Raw genomic sequence first — 21,543 nt, forward strand, 5'->3', positions numbered from 1 at the left:
GAACTCAATATGCAGACCAGGGAAGCCTTCAGAGTTGTGGTGATCCTCCTTCCTCTGCTTCCTAAGGGACAGATAGCATCCCAGGCATGAGTCACCAAGCCTGGTTATAATCAATACTGTAAGGCCTCCCTCCCCTTGCTGAAGATTGAATGCAAGGGCCTGGTGCACGCCAGGCAGGCTCTCTACCTGCAAGCTCTCTCCCCAGCCTGAATTTTTAAAAACTGTAGTCAAACCTATAAATTATCTTTCTTATGAGTTCTGACTTTTAACATATTTTTTTGTGTCTGTGGTGCTGATGATCCAGCCTGGGGCCTTGGACATGCTCAGTATGTGCTCTCCCACTGAGTTGCTCCGCAGCCTTAGGTCAGAGTGTGAAAACTGCACCACCGCCCTGGGTCAGAGTGCAAAAAGGCGCTTCTGCGTCAGACACTGCGACTTCTTCCTGTCACCAGTCAATCCTGAGGCTGCAAGCCTTAGGGGCAGACATAGTAACCCAGAAAAGGAGCCTGCATGAAGAAGCATGAAAAGAGGGAAGAGGTCTCATATCCTGAGTCCTTTTCCTTAGTAGGAAGGGGCCTGACCAGCTATCCCCACTGGTAACGTCGGTCATCAAAGCTGGAAGGATTGTGAAGTTCTGGTTTTCTTGTTGTTGTTGTTGCTGCTGCTGTTGGTGGTGGTGGTGGTGGCTGTGGTAGTGAGTGGGTGGAGTGTGTGTGTGTGTGTGTGTGTGTGTGTGTGTGTGTGTTCAGAATTCAAAGGATAACTTTTAGGAACTGGTGTTCTCCTACTATGTTCTAAAGCAAGAGCTCTCCTGTCGTTTCTGCCCATCAAATATGGCAGGGTAGTGACCTGTGAGTTTCTGGGCTCCATCTTATCTCAGCAGTGCCAAGATTACAGATGCATGACACCTCATCTGACTTTGTGTATGGGATCTGACTCACATTGTCAGGCTTATGCTGTGGGAGTTTCTGCCATCTCACTGGCCTGAGAGACCATTTTTTTTAAGCCCAACATCCACCAGAGCATAATAATTTGCCCAAATGGCATATCAGAGTCCCAAGACCCTCTCAGTTCAGCGTCCCTCTTGAGGGACAGCCTCTTCAGCTGGGGTGCTTTCAGATATGGACCCTTCTGGGAGAGAGATATGGGCTTCTTAGTGTTCCATGTCTCCCCAGGTTGCTGGAAGAGCAGACAGGCTGGAGTGAGTCTTGTCTCTTCCCTCTTCCTGGCAGGGCTGCCTGAAGCCTGACTTGTCAGCTGCTGGGTCCATCGCCCCCTCACACCCCACTCCTTCCTCAGACCTCCAATAGTGTCCCAAGCAGTGAGCCTTCTGGGATTCTCAAGGACATCTGCTGGCTATTGTTGGTTTGTAGAGGACAAGTTTGTTTGCAAGGATGGACAAGACGTTGGGGTTAGCAGCTTGCAAGCCTGCCCAGGGCCTGAGCCCTAAAGGGTGGCCAAGGAAACTCTGCTTGGAAACTGGCAGACTTTGTGCTTACCACCAGCCCATTGTCTGTGGTCTGTGAGACTGTAGTCTGCCGATTTCTGTATCTTAACAGCGCTGCATGGGTGAGTGAGAATGGGGCCTGAGAGGCTGTGATGAGCATGGAGTTCTGCTCTCATGGAGAAAGATTCTCTGCCCAGGGTGAGCATCTTAACCCACAATTCCTCCTCACCATATAACCATATATATGACCTATATTAGGTTAATATATATATATATGGTTATATTAGGTTTTAATATATATAGTTATATTCCTCCACAAATTCTTCAGTGTAACCAGGGCAGAGACAGGCAGATTACATTGGTCCTGATGCAAGGACAGGACACCATAAGGTAGGAAAGAGGCAAAGGGAAGGGGGCAGTCCAGGCTCATCATGCGTCTGCCCCCTACAGGCCTCCTTGGGCCCAGCCTTCCAGGCCCTAGGCCCAGCATGGTCATGGGCTGCATGCCTTCAGGCCTCATCAGGAGGTGCCTGCCTAGCAGCTGACCTCAAGCACACACATGAAGCACACACGTGAAGCACAAGCAGTGTTTCTGTGACCACTGTTTTCAGGGAGGCTGTCCTGAAAGGGCCCCATGGAGGAGACGGGGAAAGAAGATACTCAAATCCGTGGACCTGGCAGAGGCCTCCTGCTGGCCTCTAGGGCTGCCAAGGACCCATGGAAACCCACAGATAATTGTCATGTGGAGGGGCCTTCACTTCTGTGGCCCCAAGGTGCCCATGGCAGGCTTGTGTCCTCATAGCAGCAAAGATGTTCATCTGGCAGTACAAAGCTCTCCTAGCCTAACTTCACAGAACTCAGACACACCAAGCCCTAGAAAAGTCAAATCACAAATCATTCTGGACATTCCCACTGGTGTGCAGGGAAACTGGCTCTGAGAGGGAGCATCTCAGAAGGGACAGAGGTGCTATGACCCAGGTCTCTTGGCTTGCCAGCCGCTGTCACTCCTCCATCAGAACACAGGAAAGCAAATGGGCTGGGTGACCGCACTGTGGCAGGGCACACAGTGAGAACAGTGTGCTAGAAGGAAGTCCTCTGACTTAGGGGAGGCCCTGGTCTGTGAATGCTCCACCTAGCAGGGCTCCCCTCCCTTACACCTACCCTTACTATGCAGGGGGAGGGTATCTCCCCTCCACCCTCCCTTAGTATGCAGAGGGACAGGCAACTTTCATCAACACCTCTGCAGATGGTGATAGGCCCTGCTGGGTCCTGTTGGGGAAGGGAGGGAGTTCAGTCCTCAGTCATAGGCAGAGGAGGAGTCTGCAAAACTGGCATGTCTAAGGCTGGGAAGCCCTGTTCTCACCTCCTAATGAGACAACTTGTTAGGCAGGGAATGCAGGCTGCAGCAAGAGAGGGACATGGCAGGGGATGTGGGCTTGGAGTCTTCTGGAAAGAGCCGCCCAGGCAAAGGGAATACCAGGACAAAGGCTGGGGTGCGGGGGGGTCAACTGGGGATGAATAAGGGAGTTGTGGCTCCTGTTGGGGGTCACCCATGCAGTGCCAAGGCCCTGAAAATCGAGTTAAGCAGCCTTCACAAATGTTCCCAGAGCTAAGCCATGCTATTTCCTTTTCCTGTGCTAGGAGGCAGGAGGTTTCCGTCTGGCCCCAGCCCTCATTGTCCCATAGGATGTACATGAGATGCTAGGACCTGAGGAGCAGATGGCATTGAGGAGTTAGACAGAGGTACCCGCAGAAGCTTAAGGGAGACTGTACCTGCAACAGGGGCATACCATAGGCTAGGGAAGAAGCAAGAGAGACCCCAAAGAATAGACAGTGTATGAGGCAGAGGTAGGGAGAAAAATGGCTTCAGGGGCTACTGTTCTGTGGTTCAGGAAGCAGGATAATGCTACAGAGGGGAAAAGGTACTGGAAGAAATAGACAGCCATACCTATCCAGCCTACAGACTACAACCTATATCCAGCCTCTTGCAGCCAGGAGTCTTGGTGAACACAGCTCAACACAAAATCATAGCATAGACTTACTTAAAACCTAAAACTTGTATTTTTCAATTTTATTATTTGTATTTTATCGTGTGTGTGTGTGTGTGTGTGAGAGAGAGAGAGAGAGAGAGAGAGAGAGAGAGAGAGAGAGAGAGAGAGAGAGCAGGTGCATGTGGAGATCAGAAGGAAACCATTGTCAAGTCAGTTTTCTCTTCCCCAGGGGTTTCTGGACTCCGCCACGGGTCATTGGACTAACACAGCAAAGGGTGAACCAACTGATGCACTTGTTCTTTGGCAACAAGGTCTCATGTAACCCAGGCTGGCCTCAAACTAAAGTAGCTAAAGATGCCCCTGAACTTCTGATCCTTTTGGTCCTCCTGCCTCTGGAGGACTGGGATTATACGTGTGTACCACCATCGGCAGGTTTTATAAAATTTCTTCCTGATGTTTTGTTTGTTTTGTAATTAAATGCATGGTTCCTAAGCCAAAATTATAATGTCAAAAGCTTCCAAATGCTTGGTAGAGGTTATGGGTGATGGTAGGGAGTTTTCCGTCAGATGAGTGTGCTTAGCCCTGGCTCTCCCTACAGGTTCCTGGAGAACCGGTGGAGCCCCTGGATACCTCTCTGGACCTAGATCCTGACACCAGCTACCTGGCTCCCTGTAATAAGGAGACTGTTGTGGTCACTCTGCATGGAGCTACTGACCTTCCTGCCAGCAAGGATGGCTCTGATCCAAGGCCCTATGTGATGGTGTAAGTGGCTGCGGAAGCAGGGTTAGAGGTGGGGTTGGGTCTGGAAACAGAAACCAGCTGATGAATGTCTGGAAGCTGAACTCATGAAGGGACTGTGGTACCCAGAGGTATCATACTAAGGCTGTACAAATGAGAAGCCTGTCCTGTTCCCTGCTGTGTGGTAATTGCTGCCAGAACTGAGCAGGGCCTGACCTCCCCAGGGCAAGGTCCTTGTCTGTGGTGCCTATGCTGGGCTCAGTGTGGGACATGGATGGTCAGGAGAACAGCTATAAGCACAGATCTGAGTTTCAGAACATCTGAAGTTTGTCTTAAGAAAAAACAACAAGGGGTACATACAATAGAAACAGCACTCCTAAGAATGGGAATGTGTTCGAGAGCTGGAAGGGCAATCATGGAAAAACTCAGCATGGACTCGTTACCTTCTACTGGTCATTTACATCCCATCATGTATAGAATGGGCTTTTTCCTGGAGTCCTGTGTGTTACATGAAGCCTGGGTAGGGAATGGCTTCCAGTGTTTCTTTACCAAAGGGCTCTTTGGCGGCTTCAATCTTTATGCAGCTTTCTGAAGTCCTTCCTTATTCTCCTACCACAGAAAGACTTGGAGTCTGCCTCTCCTGGCTTTTGGGGGTCCCAAGAGGTTATGCTGCTTGCAGGTACCTCTGTGGGCCCTTGCTTCTCACTTCTGCCATGGGACTTCTCTTCTTTAATGAATTTCTCTCTCTCTCCATCCTTTTTTAGCCTGGTGGTCAGGGCCTGACATGCCATGTCTGCTGCCCACCTCAGGAGCCTCATTCCTCCTCAAAGAGCATATGAGGCAACACCATAGCCAGCCAGCTTTCCCTCTGGAGGGACATTAGTACTGTGCTAGAATGGGGGCTTTCTGGCTTCTGCACTTTCCCACAGTTCTACCTGACACCTCCCTGCCTGAGTCCCTGCCTGCACCCCTGCCTGCACCAGGCACTTCCCACCCACTGCTCAGTCCCTTTGGAGAATGCCTGCCCCAGGAGGCTGCACACAACACTGATTCTTCACCTTCAAAGCATTCCTCCCGCCTCCTCCTCCAGGCAGTCAGATCTACCAGGGTAGATCCCCTAGCAACGGCAACACACGTGTGTTTCTAGTCTGTCCCCAGAACGGAGGCTTCTTGCAGATCTCAGGTCTTATTCTCCATTTCTCCAGTTGTGCACCCAACATGGTCACAGACTAATGGACCTAGGATGCAAAACTTGGCTAAGATGACAAGCAGCCCTTCTCCCACCCCCTCTCCCACGAGGTACAGAGGCTGTGCTGAAGAACAACAGGTGAAGAAGCTCTTGCCTGGTTGGCCCAGAAAAACCCCACTAGCCCCAGCCCAGCTTCTTGCCCTCCCCTCCCCCAACTCCATTTCTTAACCAGGGAAGGGACAGGTGGCTGAAAGCTGCTTGGCGGGAGGTTGGTTTCTATTGGGAAATGTCCCTCAGCTTCTCAGCTATTTCCATAAACCAATTATCACTGATCATCTCAGGAGATTGAGGCCCTGCTTGTCACCAATCCAGCCTGGGCTGTGGAGGGGAGGGTAGCTGGATGGCTGTGTTATTCCAAGACCCCTGCCCCATCACCCTGTTGCCATAGGAACATGCAAGGGAGGGGAGTCTAGGGGACATGAGCCTGGATAGGAGTGTGAAGGGCTGAGAACATCCTGGTTCCTCTGACCCACCAGCACAGCATGCAGTGTAAAAAGTGGGAGGCATGCATCCCTGCTTCCTTTTTCATGACGGGAGCAGGGCCTGTGCCAGGCTCCAGCCTGGTCCCAGAGCTCCAGGCTGAGCTGCCAGCAGCTCTGAGTGGTGCTAATGAGATGCAAATGAAAAGAAGAAGGGAGGGCTTCTGGGAATGAAGGCCCAGCTGCCAGGACCAAGAGCCGGCTTTCAGTGCTAACCCCCAGCCCCAGGTAGGACTCCCAGAGGGAGGAACAAAAACTCCCAAGTCTCTAGAGTTGGGCCCAAGACCCCAGGAAGAGTTTGATGTCTTCCCAGAAATGATTACAATATAGAACAACAAAGTATGCAATAAGAAAGTCCACTAAAGTTTTTTCTCATATGGATATTTCAATGTGTGTGTTTTTTTAATTATAAACATTTGAATGTAAAATCTGAAACTGTTAAGATCTACAAGTAAACAGTTTCCCCTAGGATCCTTACATTGGTCTTGGCAATGATTTTTTTTTTAATTTGACATCAAAAGTATAAGCAATGAAAGCAAAATAAACAAGTGGGTGACAAGAAGCTGAAAAGCTCCGTGCAGCAAAGGAAAACCTCCACTGACCTGAAGAAACAGAATGGGCTAAAATACGTGCACACCACACATCTACCGAGGAGCCGACGCCCAGAGCGTATGGAGAGCTACCCTCCAGTACCAGAAAACCAACCGGATTTTGAAAAAGGGCCCTGAGAAGGCAGCAGACACCTTTGATCCCAGATACAAAGAGGCAGAGGCCAGTAGATCTTAGGGAGTTCAGGATAGCCTGGTCTATAAAGTGAGCTCCAGAACAGCCAAGGACACAAAGTGAGGCCCCGTCTCAAAACAACAACAACAACAAAAACCAAAGCAATAACAGGCAGAGGAACCTAGAAGTATAGCTCCAAGGTAGAGTGCTTGCCTAACATATGCCACACCCTGGGTTTGATCCCCAGCCAAACCTAGCTTGTCAGCACTTGGCCACTGGGGAAGACCAGAAGTTGAAGGCCATCATCCTTGGCTCTGCAGTGAACTCAAAACTAGCCCATGCTGCACGAGACTCTCTTAAATAGGCGCAGATAACTGGGTGACAGGCGACAGGAAAAGGTGTCCAGCATTGCTTATCACCTCAGATGTCCAAGTCAGGACCTGAAGGCCATCCCACACATGCCCGTTAAGTGGGTTGTTATCAGAAAGACAAGTAGCCACCAGAAATGGGGCGCTTGGGATGACTCAGAAGGTAAAAGTATTTGTCACCAAGTGTGACAATTCAACCCTGAAGCCCACATATAAGAGAGAACTGATGCCCACAATTTATTCTCTGACCACACAGACACCATAGCCCATGTGCCACTCCACCCCATGAACACTCAGATAAACAAAATTAATTGGTTAACTCATTAAATGCAATAAAATTGCAAATATTGGTGAGAATGTGGCTACACTATGGCTAGAAATGCAGATTCATACAGTGGAAAACACCATGATACACCTCAGACATTAAAAATAGGATTAGTATAGATCAATCCCACTTCCGTATACATATCCAAAGGAAATGAAGTCAGTGTCGTGAAGCAATGTCAGCATCCCTGTATTATAGCATCCTCACATGAAGAGATAGAATAAACTTAAACATCTGCCCATCCATGAATGGGGAAATTACATGCACACACATTCACACACACACACGTGTCATGTGTAACTTCCTCTAACGCGGAAGGCATAATGTTAAGTTAAAGAAGCCAGACGTATAAAGACAAATACCACATTATTTCTTTTAATGTGGAATCTTGTTGAATTCACAAAACAGAGAGTAGGATGGTGCCAGGATCTAGGGACGGGGAAAATAGGGAGATGTCAGTCAGAGAGTCCAAACATCTACCTACAAGGTGAATACAGTTGGGAATCTACTCTACAGTACAGCAACTGTAGTTAATATTGCGTTGTAGACTTTTAATGTGGTGAGTTTTTGGCACACCCACCACATACAACACAAAAGGATAACTGTGAAGGGGTGGGTGTGTTAGCCTGATTGCATGGTATCGTTCATAGTAGGTAAGTATGTCAAATCCTACTATACATTTCTAATACATATTATTTTTACTTTCCAATTATACCCCAATTAGGTCAGAATATATATATATTCTTACTCCATATATAATTTCCACTCCAAGTATTTTTACTCTGCTTTCTGATGTCCTGTGTCTAGTCATCCAGCTTGGCTTACTGAGTTCTGCCTATCCATGTTGGCCCACCTCAGGACAGGGTGGGGATTCTGTGTCCTTTGCTGAGACTTCTTCTGTCTTCTTTGGCTTTATTGTTCTTCCAATAGACAGATTTATAGTTGAGGTATTGGGTGGAACACGAACCCCAAGCTGCTCACTCATCTGCTTCACTAGTGGGAGCTGCCAAGGGTTCAGGTCACTTTACCCCTCTGTAGACATTAGCCCCAGCCAGTCCAGTTACCACAGCTATCTAGCCAACTAGGTTCAGTGGCTTATTTTTTGGTTCTGCAAGTCTCTATTCAAGCCACCTTCCAATCCCACCCCATGGCAACAATTCTCTCTTTAGTTCCTTGCGGGCACAGTACCTCAACTACATCCAAGGGACATCTCATCTGTATGGTCCCCTAGTAACACTAGTGATACATGATTAATATTAGGGTTCAACCTAAATATCTACAAAGCAAAACAGACAGCCACTGACTCTTACCTCAACCTCAGTCAGAAATAGAGATCCTGCCTCCAGGAATCTCAGAATGAGACTGTGTCTGGGAGCTGTTTCCTCCTGTTTTATAATCATCTCTAGTTCTGGGATTAAAGGTGTGCACCCCTGGGATTAAAGGATGTACCGCCTGGTTTGTATGGCAACTAGTGTGGCTACTGGGATTAAAGGTGTGTGTTCACACTGCCTGGTCTGCAAGGCTGACCAGTGAGGCTGTTTTACTCTCTGATCTTCAGACAAAGTTTATATAAATACAAATGAAATGCCACTACACACTAGTCCCTGGTGACCACTCACTGTCCTTCGAGCCCTTTCTTCTCTTGGCTCTTAGATACCCTACTCACACTTCCTCTATGGCCTTGCTCCACCTGCCTCCTGCACAGCATTAAGTGTTGGTCCACCTTGTTTCCTCCAAGGCTACACATTTCTCATATTCTCCATGCCATCTCGTGCCCGTCCTGGCATCAGGAATCCCATCCTGGCCCTTCCAATCTATCTATATCTTAGAGCACCAAAGCCCCCTCCCCTTATCTCTTAAATTTGGTCATGTCTCTCCACCACCCAACAGGCCACTATGCTTTCTCACCTGTTCTAGGTACATCTAATCTTGCTCATTTGCCAAGTTCCTTCTAAAGGAGGTTTCCCTTTGCTGCTGTGGCAGCAGAGTACCAAAGTGACCCCATGGCTCCTTACTGTTCCCAGGACGAAGAGAACTCCAGGCCCAGTATGGCTGAGTCTTCACTAGTTGGCTCTTCAGGTTCCCAGCAGCAGGACTCCCCTTTTCTATCTTTGCCCCAGCCATAATAGGCATTCTCCAGTCCTTACCTGTTCCCTCACACCCCGAGCCTTTGTATTCCTCTTCCAACCTCACCTCCAAAAAGAGACCCCTGATCTCCCTGGCCAGCTTTTCCCCATTGCCTACCTCCACAGTACTATAGACTTCCACGGTGATACAGCTCTGCCTTTGTATGATTAGTTACTTTCTGTTCATCAGGTCTTACTAATTCTAAGAGCAACCACCAGGGTATTAGGTCTCTTTTGCTCACTGTTCTTTCCCCATTACAAAACCCATGTGATGTAGGAAGCTGGAAGCTAGTAATTGCTGTATGTGTATATGTATGTATGTATGTGTCTGTATGTAACACTGTTCTCACTTGCTGTGTGACTTTGGGAAAGTTACTTCACCTCTTCATGCCCGAATGCCTCATGTGGGAGAGTTTGAAGAGTCTTGAGGATGGTAGAACCAGGGCGATGCTGGCAGGTCCAGTGCAAAACACAGGGTAAGGACTCCCCAGCCAGCACTCACGCTGGGCACATGAAACCCACCGTACATAAGGTGCAGAGTAGTAGAAAGAAATCAAACTGGGGTCAGGAAGACCCAGAGTCTGGCCCACTGCCCCTGCCTTTTAGTCCCTGGTCTGCAAAGTCTCGGTCTTTCCATGGGCCAGGATATGAATGCTGGCTTCCATGCTGGTACAGGCCTGGTAGGCTGGCTTCCTCTCTCACCTGGGAAACTGTTCTTTAGAGCCCTCACTGTATTGCACAAGGCAGACTCCACACCCAGGTCTGCTGGACCAGTGCCAGGTCCCAGGTCTCCCTTAACTTGTCCAGTGTCCAGTACCTAACTCCCAGCCTGGCACAGAGAGACCTGTCAGTCACAGTCCAGCATGGACCGGGAAGGCAATGGTCCTGACAGGTGGGGGTACCCCAGTGGGCCGGATGGGGGAGCACCAGGAGAGGGCCTGTGAATTCTGACTCCTGGCCAAGGGCTGGGGAAGGACTGCCAGTGCTGGCAGCTGCTGCCTTGGCTGCCTGCTGCCCTGAGCTAATGAGTGGGGCAAAGCCAGCCTGGGAGGTCCAGGCCTGGCTTCGCTGAGCTGAGCCGAGGGTGAGAAACAGGTCAGGGTTAGTCAGTCATAGGCAGGCGTGAGCCCTGTCCCTGGTCCACACTGAGCCTGATCTTGGTCACAGATGGTCCCGACCCTTGTGACTACTTGGAAAGGACATTGGAAGTAGACAGTAGAGGTCCCAGTAAGCGAAGAGTTAAGAACTGCATGTTTAAGGTGAATGTGCCCAGGAAGTGTGTAGGTTTCGGGCCTCATCTTACAGCTCAGGGTGTTTCTAGGATCCTTGTGGTCTCACAGTGGATGGGTCCCCAAGCGAAGACCCAGGATTCCAAAATTCAAAGTCCTTTCTATCTCCCGGCTGAACTGATCTTTTATGCAGTAGTTTCCTCTCTTGAAAGAGGAATGTTGGCATCAAGGCCCCAACAGTCTTCCAAAGAGATGCAGAGACCAGCCTGGAGACCCAGCCTGTGCTCTGAACCTACCTACCCACCCTGCATTGACCAATGGGTCACAGAGGGCAAGAATCTGAGCAGAGAAGTTAGAAGTCCAGGATGACTCATAGGTGACCTCTGCCTCGGCTACTCTAGAGTTGAACTTAGCAAAACTAACACTAATAGTGATCATACTTGAGGGTCAGTTCCAGGAAGAAAGCAGACCTCATGAGTAACTTTGTCCTGTTTTAAGCACACCAACGATTTAGTTCCCTATACATTCCTAACCACAGGGCCCTGGGGGGGGGGAGTGACATTGTCCCCTCGAAGTAGCCAAGAAGGCTGAGGCCCTGAACAGTGAGGGACTGGGCTGAGGAGACAGTCAGGCCGTGGAGTGGAGCAAAGGTACCAATTCCCATCTGACCTCTGACTCTAGAAGAGATCAAGGCTCCTTGTCTCCCAGAAGGAGGCCCCTGGGGAGAGAGACAAGGCTGGGGAGTAGATCCTGGGTGGGCCCTGGGACTCCATCATCCTGTAAGGCCCCAGCCCTGTAGCTTACTTAATTTCCTGCTCACACCTGCTCTCCATATGGTTTCACTTCCGAGGCTCACAGCCTCCAAATTTTTGTTCTGTAAGAACCTCCCTATGTCCCAGGGCTGTAAACACAGCTGGTGGTAGTGGATAAAGTAGGGCTGGCTTGGGACACCCCACCCCAGCCAGACTGTAGTTAGGAGCATTCTTTCCAGATGTTCCCCCACCAGCCCAGCACAAGGCCCCTGAGGTCTCCTTCTGCACTGAACATTCATTCAGCCCCTGATAGTAGGACTCTCTCCAGGACACCAGACTCCTGAGAATCAGCCTGGAGGGCAATGCTGCCCAAGAGAAGCAAGCATGCTTGGGGAGAGGGTGAGGAGCAGGGCAGGGAGAGCTCTTTCTGGAGTCCATGGGGCACGGATGCCTAGGCTCCAGAGCTTCTTACTGAGCATGTGCGGAGTGCCTACTGGGCTACTCCCTCCCCAGACACCATGGGCAGCTGGGAGTTTGGGCTTCCCTCTTAACTTTGTTAAGAGCTCCACCTGTCCTTGCCTCTTCCCTGTGTGTGACACTCTCCACCCAGCCACACAGCTTCCCTCAGAAGGGGCTTCACTAACAATTCCAAAGTCAACCCCTTCAGGGCCAGACCTGTGACATAATCCTGAGGTCATTGCTGTGTGATGTCATAGGGTGTAGCAGAGCCTGGCAAAGCCAAGGGTCCTGGCTCCCTCAGAGCACCCCCCCACACACACACCCGAACAACCGCCTACTGATTTCTGATCTGGGGAAACTGGGGTTTGTCTCCACTGTGTTGAAATCTAGATTTCTGTGTGAAACCCAGAGTTTGCAATGCAGGCCAAACTTGGTCGGCTAGAATCTACAGCGGTCCCTTTAGATCCCCACCCACCCCGCACTCATCTCAGACTTAATGCCACATCCAGCTTTGTGGTCTCCTGCCAAAAGAGTGACTTCCCCTGGCACTGTCCCTTGTGGGAGCGGGCATTGTCTCTTCTTGAGGCCTCCCTTTTTCTCATTTCCAGGATGGCCAGTTTTCCTTCCCCACCTCCAGCTATTGCTAGTCTCCACACCTGCAAATACTGCTTCAGGCTCCACTGTGGCCTGTTCTACGCACCCCTTCTCTCCTCGGAGCCTCTTCCGACCCAGCACCCTCACACTGCACTGGAAAGCCCCAGAAGCCCTGGGTCCAGCCCTCTCCTCAGCCCTGGGAATGGACAGAGCCACCTCACCCCATCTGGTGCCGTTAACTACAGGGCGCTGCTAGTGGAAGGAGTGTTTAAGGAACAAGTCTGGATCCACAGCAGTGGAGCCAGGACCAGGACTCAGATGCAGAGCTCTGCACCGGAACCCCAGTCCACCTCCCTGGCCTTCAATGGCACCAGTGGCATCCTCGGAAAGCTGTGGGGTTTATCTCTGGAGAGGATAAAGGGTAGAATTCCTCTCCTGTTCCCACAGGAAGGAGGCTAGGAGGGGGACAGGCAGATGTGACCCCCCTCTTCCCAGGCATCCTATGGACAGCCCTCTGGGTGCTGTGAAGGTGGTGTTGGAGGAATTTGATCCAAAAACTAGCTCAGAACTGTGGCTGGGAACTCGGAGGATGGTCTGCGTGCCCAGCAAAAATAGAGCCAAGACCCAGCTATGAGGCCCTGTGGTAACAGAGAGGCTAGGATCTGGGCTGGACCCCTGAAGAGATCCTACAGCCAGGCTTTACTTCTGCCATCTTTAAGGCTAGTCCACTGTGACAGCCCTTGGAATCTGAGCTTGCCTTCTGCTCCCAGGGCAGAGCTAGGAGCCGATGCAGTACAGGCAAGGTTCCAGCCTCTGAGCCAAGGGTGCCCAGCACAGCTTTAGGAAAGGAGCTACCTCCATGGGCCTTTCCACCACCATCCCTTGTCCTCATTCACACTAAGTTGAGACCCACTGGCCAAGACATAAGATATGAACACCTGACATGGCCAGTCAAGTCCCCACTCCTGAAGTCAGTAATGTACATGGGAGGAAGGAGATGGTAAGGTGACACCAGCCCCACTCCTTTGTCCTCTGTCCACAGTCTTTAGTCCCCAGCATTCGGGCAAGGAGATAGCCCAGACCTCAGTCCCCAGCATTCGGGCAAGGAGATAGCCCAGACCTCAGTCCCCAGCATTCGGGCAAGGAGATAGCCCAGACCTCAGTCCCCAGCATTCGGGCAAGGAGATAGCCCAGACCTCAGTCCCCAGCATTCGGGCAAGGAGATAGCCCAGACCTCAGTCCCCTGCATTCGGGCAAGGCGATACCCTAGACCTCAGTCCCCAGCATTCGGGCAAGGAGATAGCCCAGACCTCAGTCCCCAGCATTCGGGCAAGGCGATACCCTAGACCTCAGAACTAGGGATAATAAATCTGAACGTTCAGGAAGAACTCTGAGGCTGGGAAGTTCACCCCAGTGTCTGGCCTGGGTCCCCTGCTTACAGAGGCAAGGGGACGCTAGAAGAGAGGTTGGTCACTGACTGATGTGTTGAGAATCTCTCAAGACATGAGACCTTCTAAAGTTGTCTCACTCGGACCCGCAGCTAGTCACGGGAACTGTCATCTGCCCCCACAGGAGTTTGGCGACTTCCTATCCTAAGAAGGTGACTTCTGAGAGCCTCACCAATAAAGACCCAGGATAGATGCCCCTAAGGCATACAGATGAGGCAGGCAGCATGCTGTCTTTGGCCCAGTGCTGTCCCCAGACTTGGAGACCATCTTTGGGAAACAGGGAAATCCCCTTTCCAGGAGATGATCTGACAATGCCCAGTATACAAGGTTGACTCTTGAGTTTACCCCAGCCATTGTGTTCTGAGGATCACAGTTCCCTCTTGAACCATATGGGAAGATCCACCCAGCTGACTGAGTTCAGAGAAGGGATGGCGTCCCCACCACCATGAACGATTCCTCTGAGAACAGCTGAAATGGACAGGGATGAGGAGGAGAGTCAAAGTCTCATTTTGGTTTTGGCTTTTTAAGATGGTGGTCTTAGTATAGAGCCCTGCGTGGCCTAGAACTTGCTATGTAGACCAGGCTGGCCTCAAACTTAAGGTAATCTTCTCTCCAAGTGGTGTGCACCAGCACACCCAGCCTGAATTTTAAAGAATTTTGGCTTAACCAGATTTCCTTTCTGTTTCCAAAGCTAAGGCCCTTCCTATAGATGGCAGAGTTAATTTCTGGTTGGTAGGGGATCCCTGATGTCAGCTTATACCTCCTGCCTTCAGAGTCAGCTCTTCTGGGGAGGAAGGCTCTCCTAGTTTGCTTCCATGTTGCCATAAACACCGTGAGCAAAGGCAGCTTGGGAAAGAAAGGGTTTATTTCAGCTTGCAGGTTACAGTCCATCAGGAGGGAAGCCAAAGCAGGGACTCAAGATGGATGCTGAGGCAGAAACCCAAGGAAGAATGTTTCTCACTGGCTTGCCTTCTCTTACTTGCTCAGCTACATTTCTGCTGTAGTCCAGGCCCTCCAGCCCGAGGATGACACCGCCCACAATGGGCGGGGCCCTCCTACATCAGTTAGCAATCAAGAAAATGCTCCATAGAGCGGTCTGATGCAGGAGATTCCTCATGCAGGAGATTCCTCAATTGAGATTCCCTCTTCCCAAGTATGTCGAAGTTTATGTCAAGTTGACAAAGACTAGCCAGCACGAGGCCCACCAGGTGCCTTGTAATACCATCAGCAATTAGTGACGGTTCATTAGTCTGTAATTAATCAATGAAACTGGGATGAGAACCCTTCACTCTGCATACAATAACAGTTCCATTCATGGCCCACGTGACAGACTCTGCTTAGCCTATAAGGACTTGAAGAGCACTGGAGCCAGAGGAGGGATTATTGAGATGGGGTTTGACTGTCAGGCTGGGTCTGGAATGAGAGAGGGAGGAGAGGGGCTTTGGATGGGATTCTACCCGCCTCAGGTCAGCCCCTCTCCTCCTGGGGCACAGCTGCTTGTCCAGCAGTTCCACGTGGCTTAGCCAAGGCCACAGGAATCAGTTCTTTCCCTTCCTTTATGTGACCTCAGAGGACCCTGAAGGTGGGCCTGGAATAAAGAAAACTCCAGAAAGGACTCACTCAGGAGGCCCAGAAGCCTGACTGTTCAATCCTGCCCCACCTGTGACTTGCTGTGAGCCAGTTCCCGACCTCCTCCAAGTCTGCAAGCATTCCCTGTGGAAAGGGTCCTCTTTCTGGAGACATCTCTGTGATCCCTGCGTCCTCCAGACACCTTCCCTTGCTAGCCATGGTAGATTACCTCAGAGATAGGGATGCAACCATTGACCCACACTGTAGAGGCTAGCTCAGTAGCTCCTACCTCTGTTGCGGAAGATTGACCTGCAAGAGAGGGCTTCAGGCTGCCAAGTGCCCTCCAGGAGGAAGGTAGACTTGAGGCCTGGGAGTCTGGCTGCCACTTGCCTCCTAGAAGATAAGGAACCAGGTATCCTTGGCTCAGGGCCTGACTTGAAGAAGGCTAGTGAGTGGCAGGGTGGGGTGCGGCGGTTTCCTGATCTTCTCAAGATAGTCGGGCCCACCCAGCCACACACCTGGCAGTTGACCTCAAGGACACCTAATGTGAACCTGTCTTCCCACCTCCCTCTAGGTTCTCCAGGAAAGCCATCAACGGAGTCAGAGTGGACCACTCTGAATGTTAGCAGGACCTTTTTTCTGCAATGCCAGCTTGTCCTCCGTTCATGCTCCCCAGTGCCTGCTTGAAGGCTTCCTTCCTGGTGTTTCTGGGCACATGGCTTTGGCCCTATTCATCCCACTAAGAGCTCCCTAGGACTTCAGCAACCAGAACAGAATAAATTGGGCCCTTCCCTTTGCTCTGCTCTCCTGGTGGGCTGTCCTGGGATTAGCACTGAGGATAAGACAGGCCCACTGTGCAGTTCGATTTGAAGTTCTAAAAGGACAAGGAGGCCCAAAGGGCTGTGAGGCAAATGGGGGAGACAGGTTCAGATGGAACTAGAAGACAACAGAGGAAGCTGGAGGGTAGCAGACAGCCAGGAAAGTAAGGACAGGGATGGAGAGGGTGAAGAGGCACTGGAGAGATGGCTCAGTCAGCAAGATGAGTAAGCCTGTGGATATGAGTTCAGATCCATCTCCAGTATCCATGTCAAAATCCATGCTGCCTGTAACCGCAGTGCTGAGATGAAGAGACGAGAGGATGCCTGGGCCTTGTTGGCCAGCTAGTCCAGCCAAATCTTTTCTGAGAGATCCCATCTCAAAAAATATGGAGAGAGATAGAGGAAGATACCTACAGTCAACTTCTAGCCTCCATATAGGTGAGCATACTCATTCATACATGCACACGCATGCACATACACACATCAGGGGGCGGGGGAAAGAATGTGTGAGGCACACAAACTGAACCAATGTGCGTGTGCAAACATACAGCTCTCTCTCTCTCTCTCTCTCTCTCTCTCTCTCTCTCTCTCTCTCTCTCTCTCTCTCCCTCCCTCCCTCTCTCTGGCTAGGGGTATGGAGGTGTGGGGTGTGCATGCTCCCTCAGCCTCCATCCACGTCTGTTGATTTTCCACATCTCCATCCCCCAGCAGTAGCCTACGGGAAGCAGGCACTGCATTTTCCCTTAGTCATGACCTTGAAGGAAAAACCAAAAAGCAAGAAGCTTCTCATTCCCTCCCACACACAGCTGTGCTTGAGTTTGGCCCCTCACACCATGCTGGGTTGGAAACTTCAGGCCCGGAGTTTGTCAGACACGCTCCTCTTGTACCCAGGGGAGGAGTTTGCGACACAAGGTGCACCCCTCTTCTACACCCCACCCCAGTCTCTTCCTGCTGAGACTGAACTAGGTCTGAGCACTGAGAAAAGAGGCCCCGGTTCATCTAGCCCCCAACTGCAGCCGATGGGCTGTTTAGCAAGGGCAGGCCTTTGGAGACAGTGAGAGAGGAATCCTAGCCTTGTAGACAGCTGACAGGGATGTAGGTCTTAGAGAGGGACTTGGGGTCCTGAGGTTGTACTGGGAGTCCGGAGAGTCAACTGGTCCATTCTGGAAAGAATCACAGCAGTCTCCCCACCCCCAGCTCCAGTTCTAGATTCTCCTCAAGGCCCAAAGGAGTCAGTCAGCTGTGCCAGGAAAAGCCATTACCCCGACAGACTCCCCCACCTGCTAAAAGCTTCCTCCTCCGCCCCCCACCCCTTCCCCTGGGCCTTCCTCCCCTCTTCCCTTCATCTCACTCACCTACCCTGACCACCTCTTAGTTAGGCTGAGGAGACTTAACTCTTTGTGGTCCTAAGGGAAAGCTCTGTCTAACTTCCCCCATCTTTTAACATCTGACTTGTTCCTGCAAAATCCCTTGAGCTTGGATGGAGGAGGAGAGGACAGGAGCTGGAGGGGAAGACAGGCTGTCAAGGAACAGGTCACGGGTTCCGATCTCAGACCTGTCGCTGCCATTCTCACGGCCTTGGTTTTGTATTTTCCTACACATGGAGTCACTTGAAAATCCCTAAGAGGCCCCCAGAGATGAACCAGTGTGGGAGCAGGTGTGTGACATGTGGCTTGTAGGAGGGCCTGCCTGCCTTCCTGCGTGTCCTCAGTGCACCCACATCTCCACAACCGCTGTGCTGTCTTCCTCTGCTTCTGTCAGGGGTACAGAGTCCCAGTGCAGGAGGCCAAGGTGACTCTGCATTTACATCGGTGTGGCAGGCTGGTGGCAAAGCCCGTGAGCACTCTAGTCTCTGGCTTTGCAGGTGCAACTATCAAGAGAGAGGATAGAAGTGCAGAATGGCAGGAAGAGCCCATGTGGCACCCCTCAATCAGCCATGATCACAGAGACAGGGCAAAGGGACAGAGAGGGATGCACCAGACCTCCTCTGCTGGGTGTGTAGTGTAGCTCTGCTCCTACAGGCTGGGTCAGGGACTGCTCATCCCTGCAGCAGCACCATTTACATCCTGATACAACACAAGGATATTAACTCTTTCCTTGAGCCGTTTAATGGCTCTGGATCTCAGGCTACTCATCTCCTGCACCCATGGGCTGCACTGAGCTGCAGAGAACCCCTGCTCCTGCCTCACCCGCAAGCCTGCCCCTAGAGCCCGAGAGTTCAAGGGCCAGGAAGCTTCCTCTTCTGCCCTGTGCCCAGCACCCTGTGTCCACCCCAGGGTTCTGAACACAGTGGGAAGGGAAATAGTATACCACACTGAGAGGGCTCAGAGCTGAGGCATCTGGGCCAGCCTGCGACTCTGGGCCACACACTTAGAGAAATGAAAGCCAGGAACGAGCAGCCTAGGGGGGTGGCACAGGGCCAACTGTTATCCAGAAGCAACCTCCCATGGAACAGACCTCCAGAGAAGACGGTCCAGATGGGGTCCCGGCATAGATGCACCTGCCAGGATCCCTCGTTGGCAAGGGGAAGGAAATCAGATAGGCGTGGCATCTGCCCTGCTTTCACTTTGAACTTCCGGCTCCTGCACCTTAAGTAAAGGCCTCCGTAGTGGTCAGCAAGATGGGGTGGTCACCAAACAGAACAGCTGAGGGGAGAAGCATTGAGCCCAGGATGACATGTGGGTCTACATGGGGAGAGCTGCCCACTTTCTGTCTACCCTCTGCCAGTGGAGCCCAGGAAGCGGTCACAGCAGGCAGGAAGGCTCCTAACTCAACCACCCCTCCTCTCCAGAAAAACCACATCAGAGGAAGCCACCGCTCAAAGCCCCAAAGCAGTGACCTCTGTGGCCTCAGAACCCACCAGAACACCCATCTGGGGGGACACAGTGAAAGTGGAGATCCAGGCAGAGGATGCAGGAAAAGAAGGTGAGGCTGGGGGCTTGGGGCTGGGGACTGGTGTGTGGAAGGGGCAATGAACACAGCTCTACCCCCTTGGAAGGCAAAAGGGGGCTCCTCCCAACACAGCTGGAGATCACCTGAGCACCTCCCTGGGCTCCGATAAAAGCATTTGAAAAAGACAATCATAATCCCATCACGCCTCATCACCCCCAGCCTGTTGGAAAAATGAGTTGTTCCACATAAATGAATTTTCCAGACAGTGTGAGCTTATCGTTTTTTATGGCGGTTGTTATTATTTTCATGGTTGTTATTACTGCCACGTCCCATAGAAACGCCACTTTATAGTTTTGTAGCATGTCCCCACGCATCCATCATTAGAGTCACCACCTCCTAAGAGGAGCTATGCTACTTAGAAGAGAACACTAAGGCTTAGGGAATTTAAATAACACAAGTTCTGAGTGGATCTTTATCCCCAGCTTGTCTTCCCTTGGTCCTAGACCAGACGCTCGCAAGTGTGCCCTGTTGTTTCTCACTGTGAGACCATCTAGTGTCTACCCTCAAGTGAGAGGTTAGGCTGGGCATATTGAAGTACTGACTGCTGATGCCAGAACTGATTGGAAACACTGGCACTGGGCAGTTTGGGAGCACTGGCGCTGGGCAGCCTGGGCACACAGGCTCTGGGCGACCTGGGAGCACTGGCGCTGGGCAGCCTGGGCGCAATGGCGCTGGGCAGCCTGGGAGCACTGGCGCTGGGCAACCTGGGAGCACTGGCGCTGGGCAGCCTGGGAGCACTGACTCTGGGAAGCCTGGGAGCACTGACTCTGGAAAGCCTGGGAGCACTAACGGCACAGAGCAGAGGTCCCTTGCCACATCCCTGGACACAGCTAGTCAGATCAGCAACCTTACTTCTTGCAGATGGCTTTAGAAGAGACAGCAGGCTTTACTGTCCTTGTTCACCTCCCAGAACCAAGAGTTGACTATCATGAGACCGTGGGAGGGAAAGAGGTAATGCAGTGGACTCCCACCCACAAGGAGAAGCTAGCTGCAGGCAGGCAGGGGAACAGTTTCCTTTCTGTAAAGGGGGAAGTGGAGCTGTGGGGATGGTTTGAGAAGGTATGGAACAGAAGCAAAAACATCCCTGGGATTTCACAGATACACATGTGTGCTTGTACATGCACACTTTGCAAGGACCTGTGTGCTGGCTTGTGTGTTTCTGTGAATGCCATTGCATAATACTGTTGTCTGTGCTGTAGTCTCCCTACCCCATGAGCGCTCTCTCCTCTCTCTCTCTCTCTCTCTCTCTCTCTCTCTCTCTCTCTCTCTGTGTGTGTGTGTGTGTGTGTGTGTGTGCGCGCGCGCGCAAGGAAGCTAGTAGGGATGGTAGGTGGCCCCTGCCTTCTGCCATGCACAGCTGGAATAAAATGAGGGAGGACGTGACAAGGTCAGTGGTCTTGAGTCTTTTGTGTAGCCAGAAGCAGGACTAATTGCAGGAGAGACAGGAGGGGCAGGAGGGTGAGGAGGCCACACGAATCAGACAATATTGGCAGGCACCTCTTTGCAGACTAAAGTCGCTTGTTGGAACCCAGTTGGAACTGGTTGCTGTGGTGATATCTGCAGCGGAGGTAGGGAATTGGGGGCCAGGCCAAGAGGCAAGAGGATTGGGTGGGAGAGGAGGCTTGAGGACATGTTGATGAAAAGCAAAGGAGGGTTTTAGACCCTGGATCAAGGCCAAAGTGGGCGGGTAACCAAAATGGCTTGTTGGCCACACAAAAGGAGTGGTGAGAAGCAGAAGGGCTCAGTGCCCAAACAGGAAGCTGATGAAGCCTGTTTGAAACAAGAAGACTTGAGTATGGAAGGAATGGTTGTCCATCCCCCCAGTTACAGCTCAGGCCCAGTTTCTTACAAAAACAGGGTGTCCCAAGACAGGCAGAGATATAGGGTCTCATAAATTCCAATTGGTTTGCGGGACTCAGAGTCCATGGGGAGTGGGTGTGTGTTTTACAGCTTCCTTGGCTAGTGTTGTCGGACCTTGGCTGGGACTGCAGATTCTCCTCAGATCTGTTCAGGGATGGGTGATTGTGTGGAGAGCTGCAGATGGTTAACAAGGGTAAACTGGTGAGAGCCGGGGTGAGGGATAGGCGGTCCTCATTCATAAGTCCTTCCTCAGAAATCTTAGAAATTGGATAAGATTTCTTTCTTTTCTGTTTGGTTATTTAAAGTATTAATGTTATACAGAAGCCCAGAGGGGATAAATGACTTCCTAGAGGCCAGAAAGTAAATTAGCACCTTAGTAAAAGAACCCAGACTTTCTTTCTGGGTTTAGATCCCAT

The 21,543-nt window shown here is 51.2% G+C and overlaps 1 protein-coding gene across 1 annotated transcript in view; it reads left to right on the top strand.

The window, feature by feature from the left end:
* The window catches only part of Ccdc33 (coiled-coil domain containing 33), a 99,112-nt gene that overhangs the window by 16,053 nt on the left and 61,516 nt on the right, over positions 1-21,543 (top strand). The window contains 2 exon segments of the mRNA XM_075967777.1: positions 4,037-4,200; positions 19,107-19,240. Of these exon segments, the coding sequence (XP_075823892.1) occupies positions 4,037-4,200; positions 19,107-19,240 (298 nt within the window).

The sequence above is a fragment of the Microtus pennsylvanicus genome, chromosome 3, assembly GCF_037038515.1.
Source record: "Microtus pennsylvanicus isolate mMicPen1 chromosome 3, mMicPen1.hap1, whole genome shotgun sequence".
Lineage (NCBI taxonomy): Eukaryota > Metazoa > Chordata > Mammalia > Rodentia > Cricetidae > Microtus > Microtus pennsylvanicus.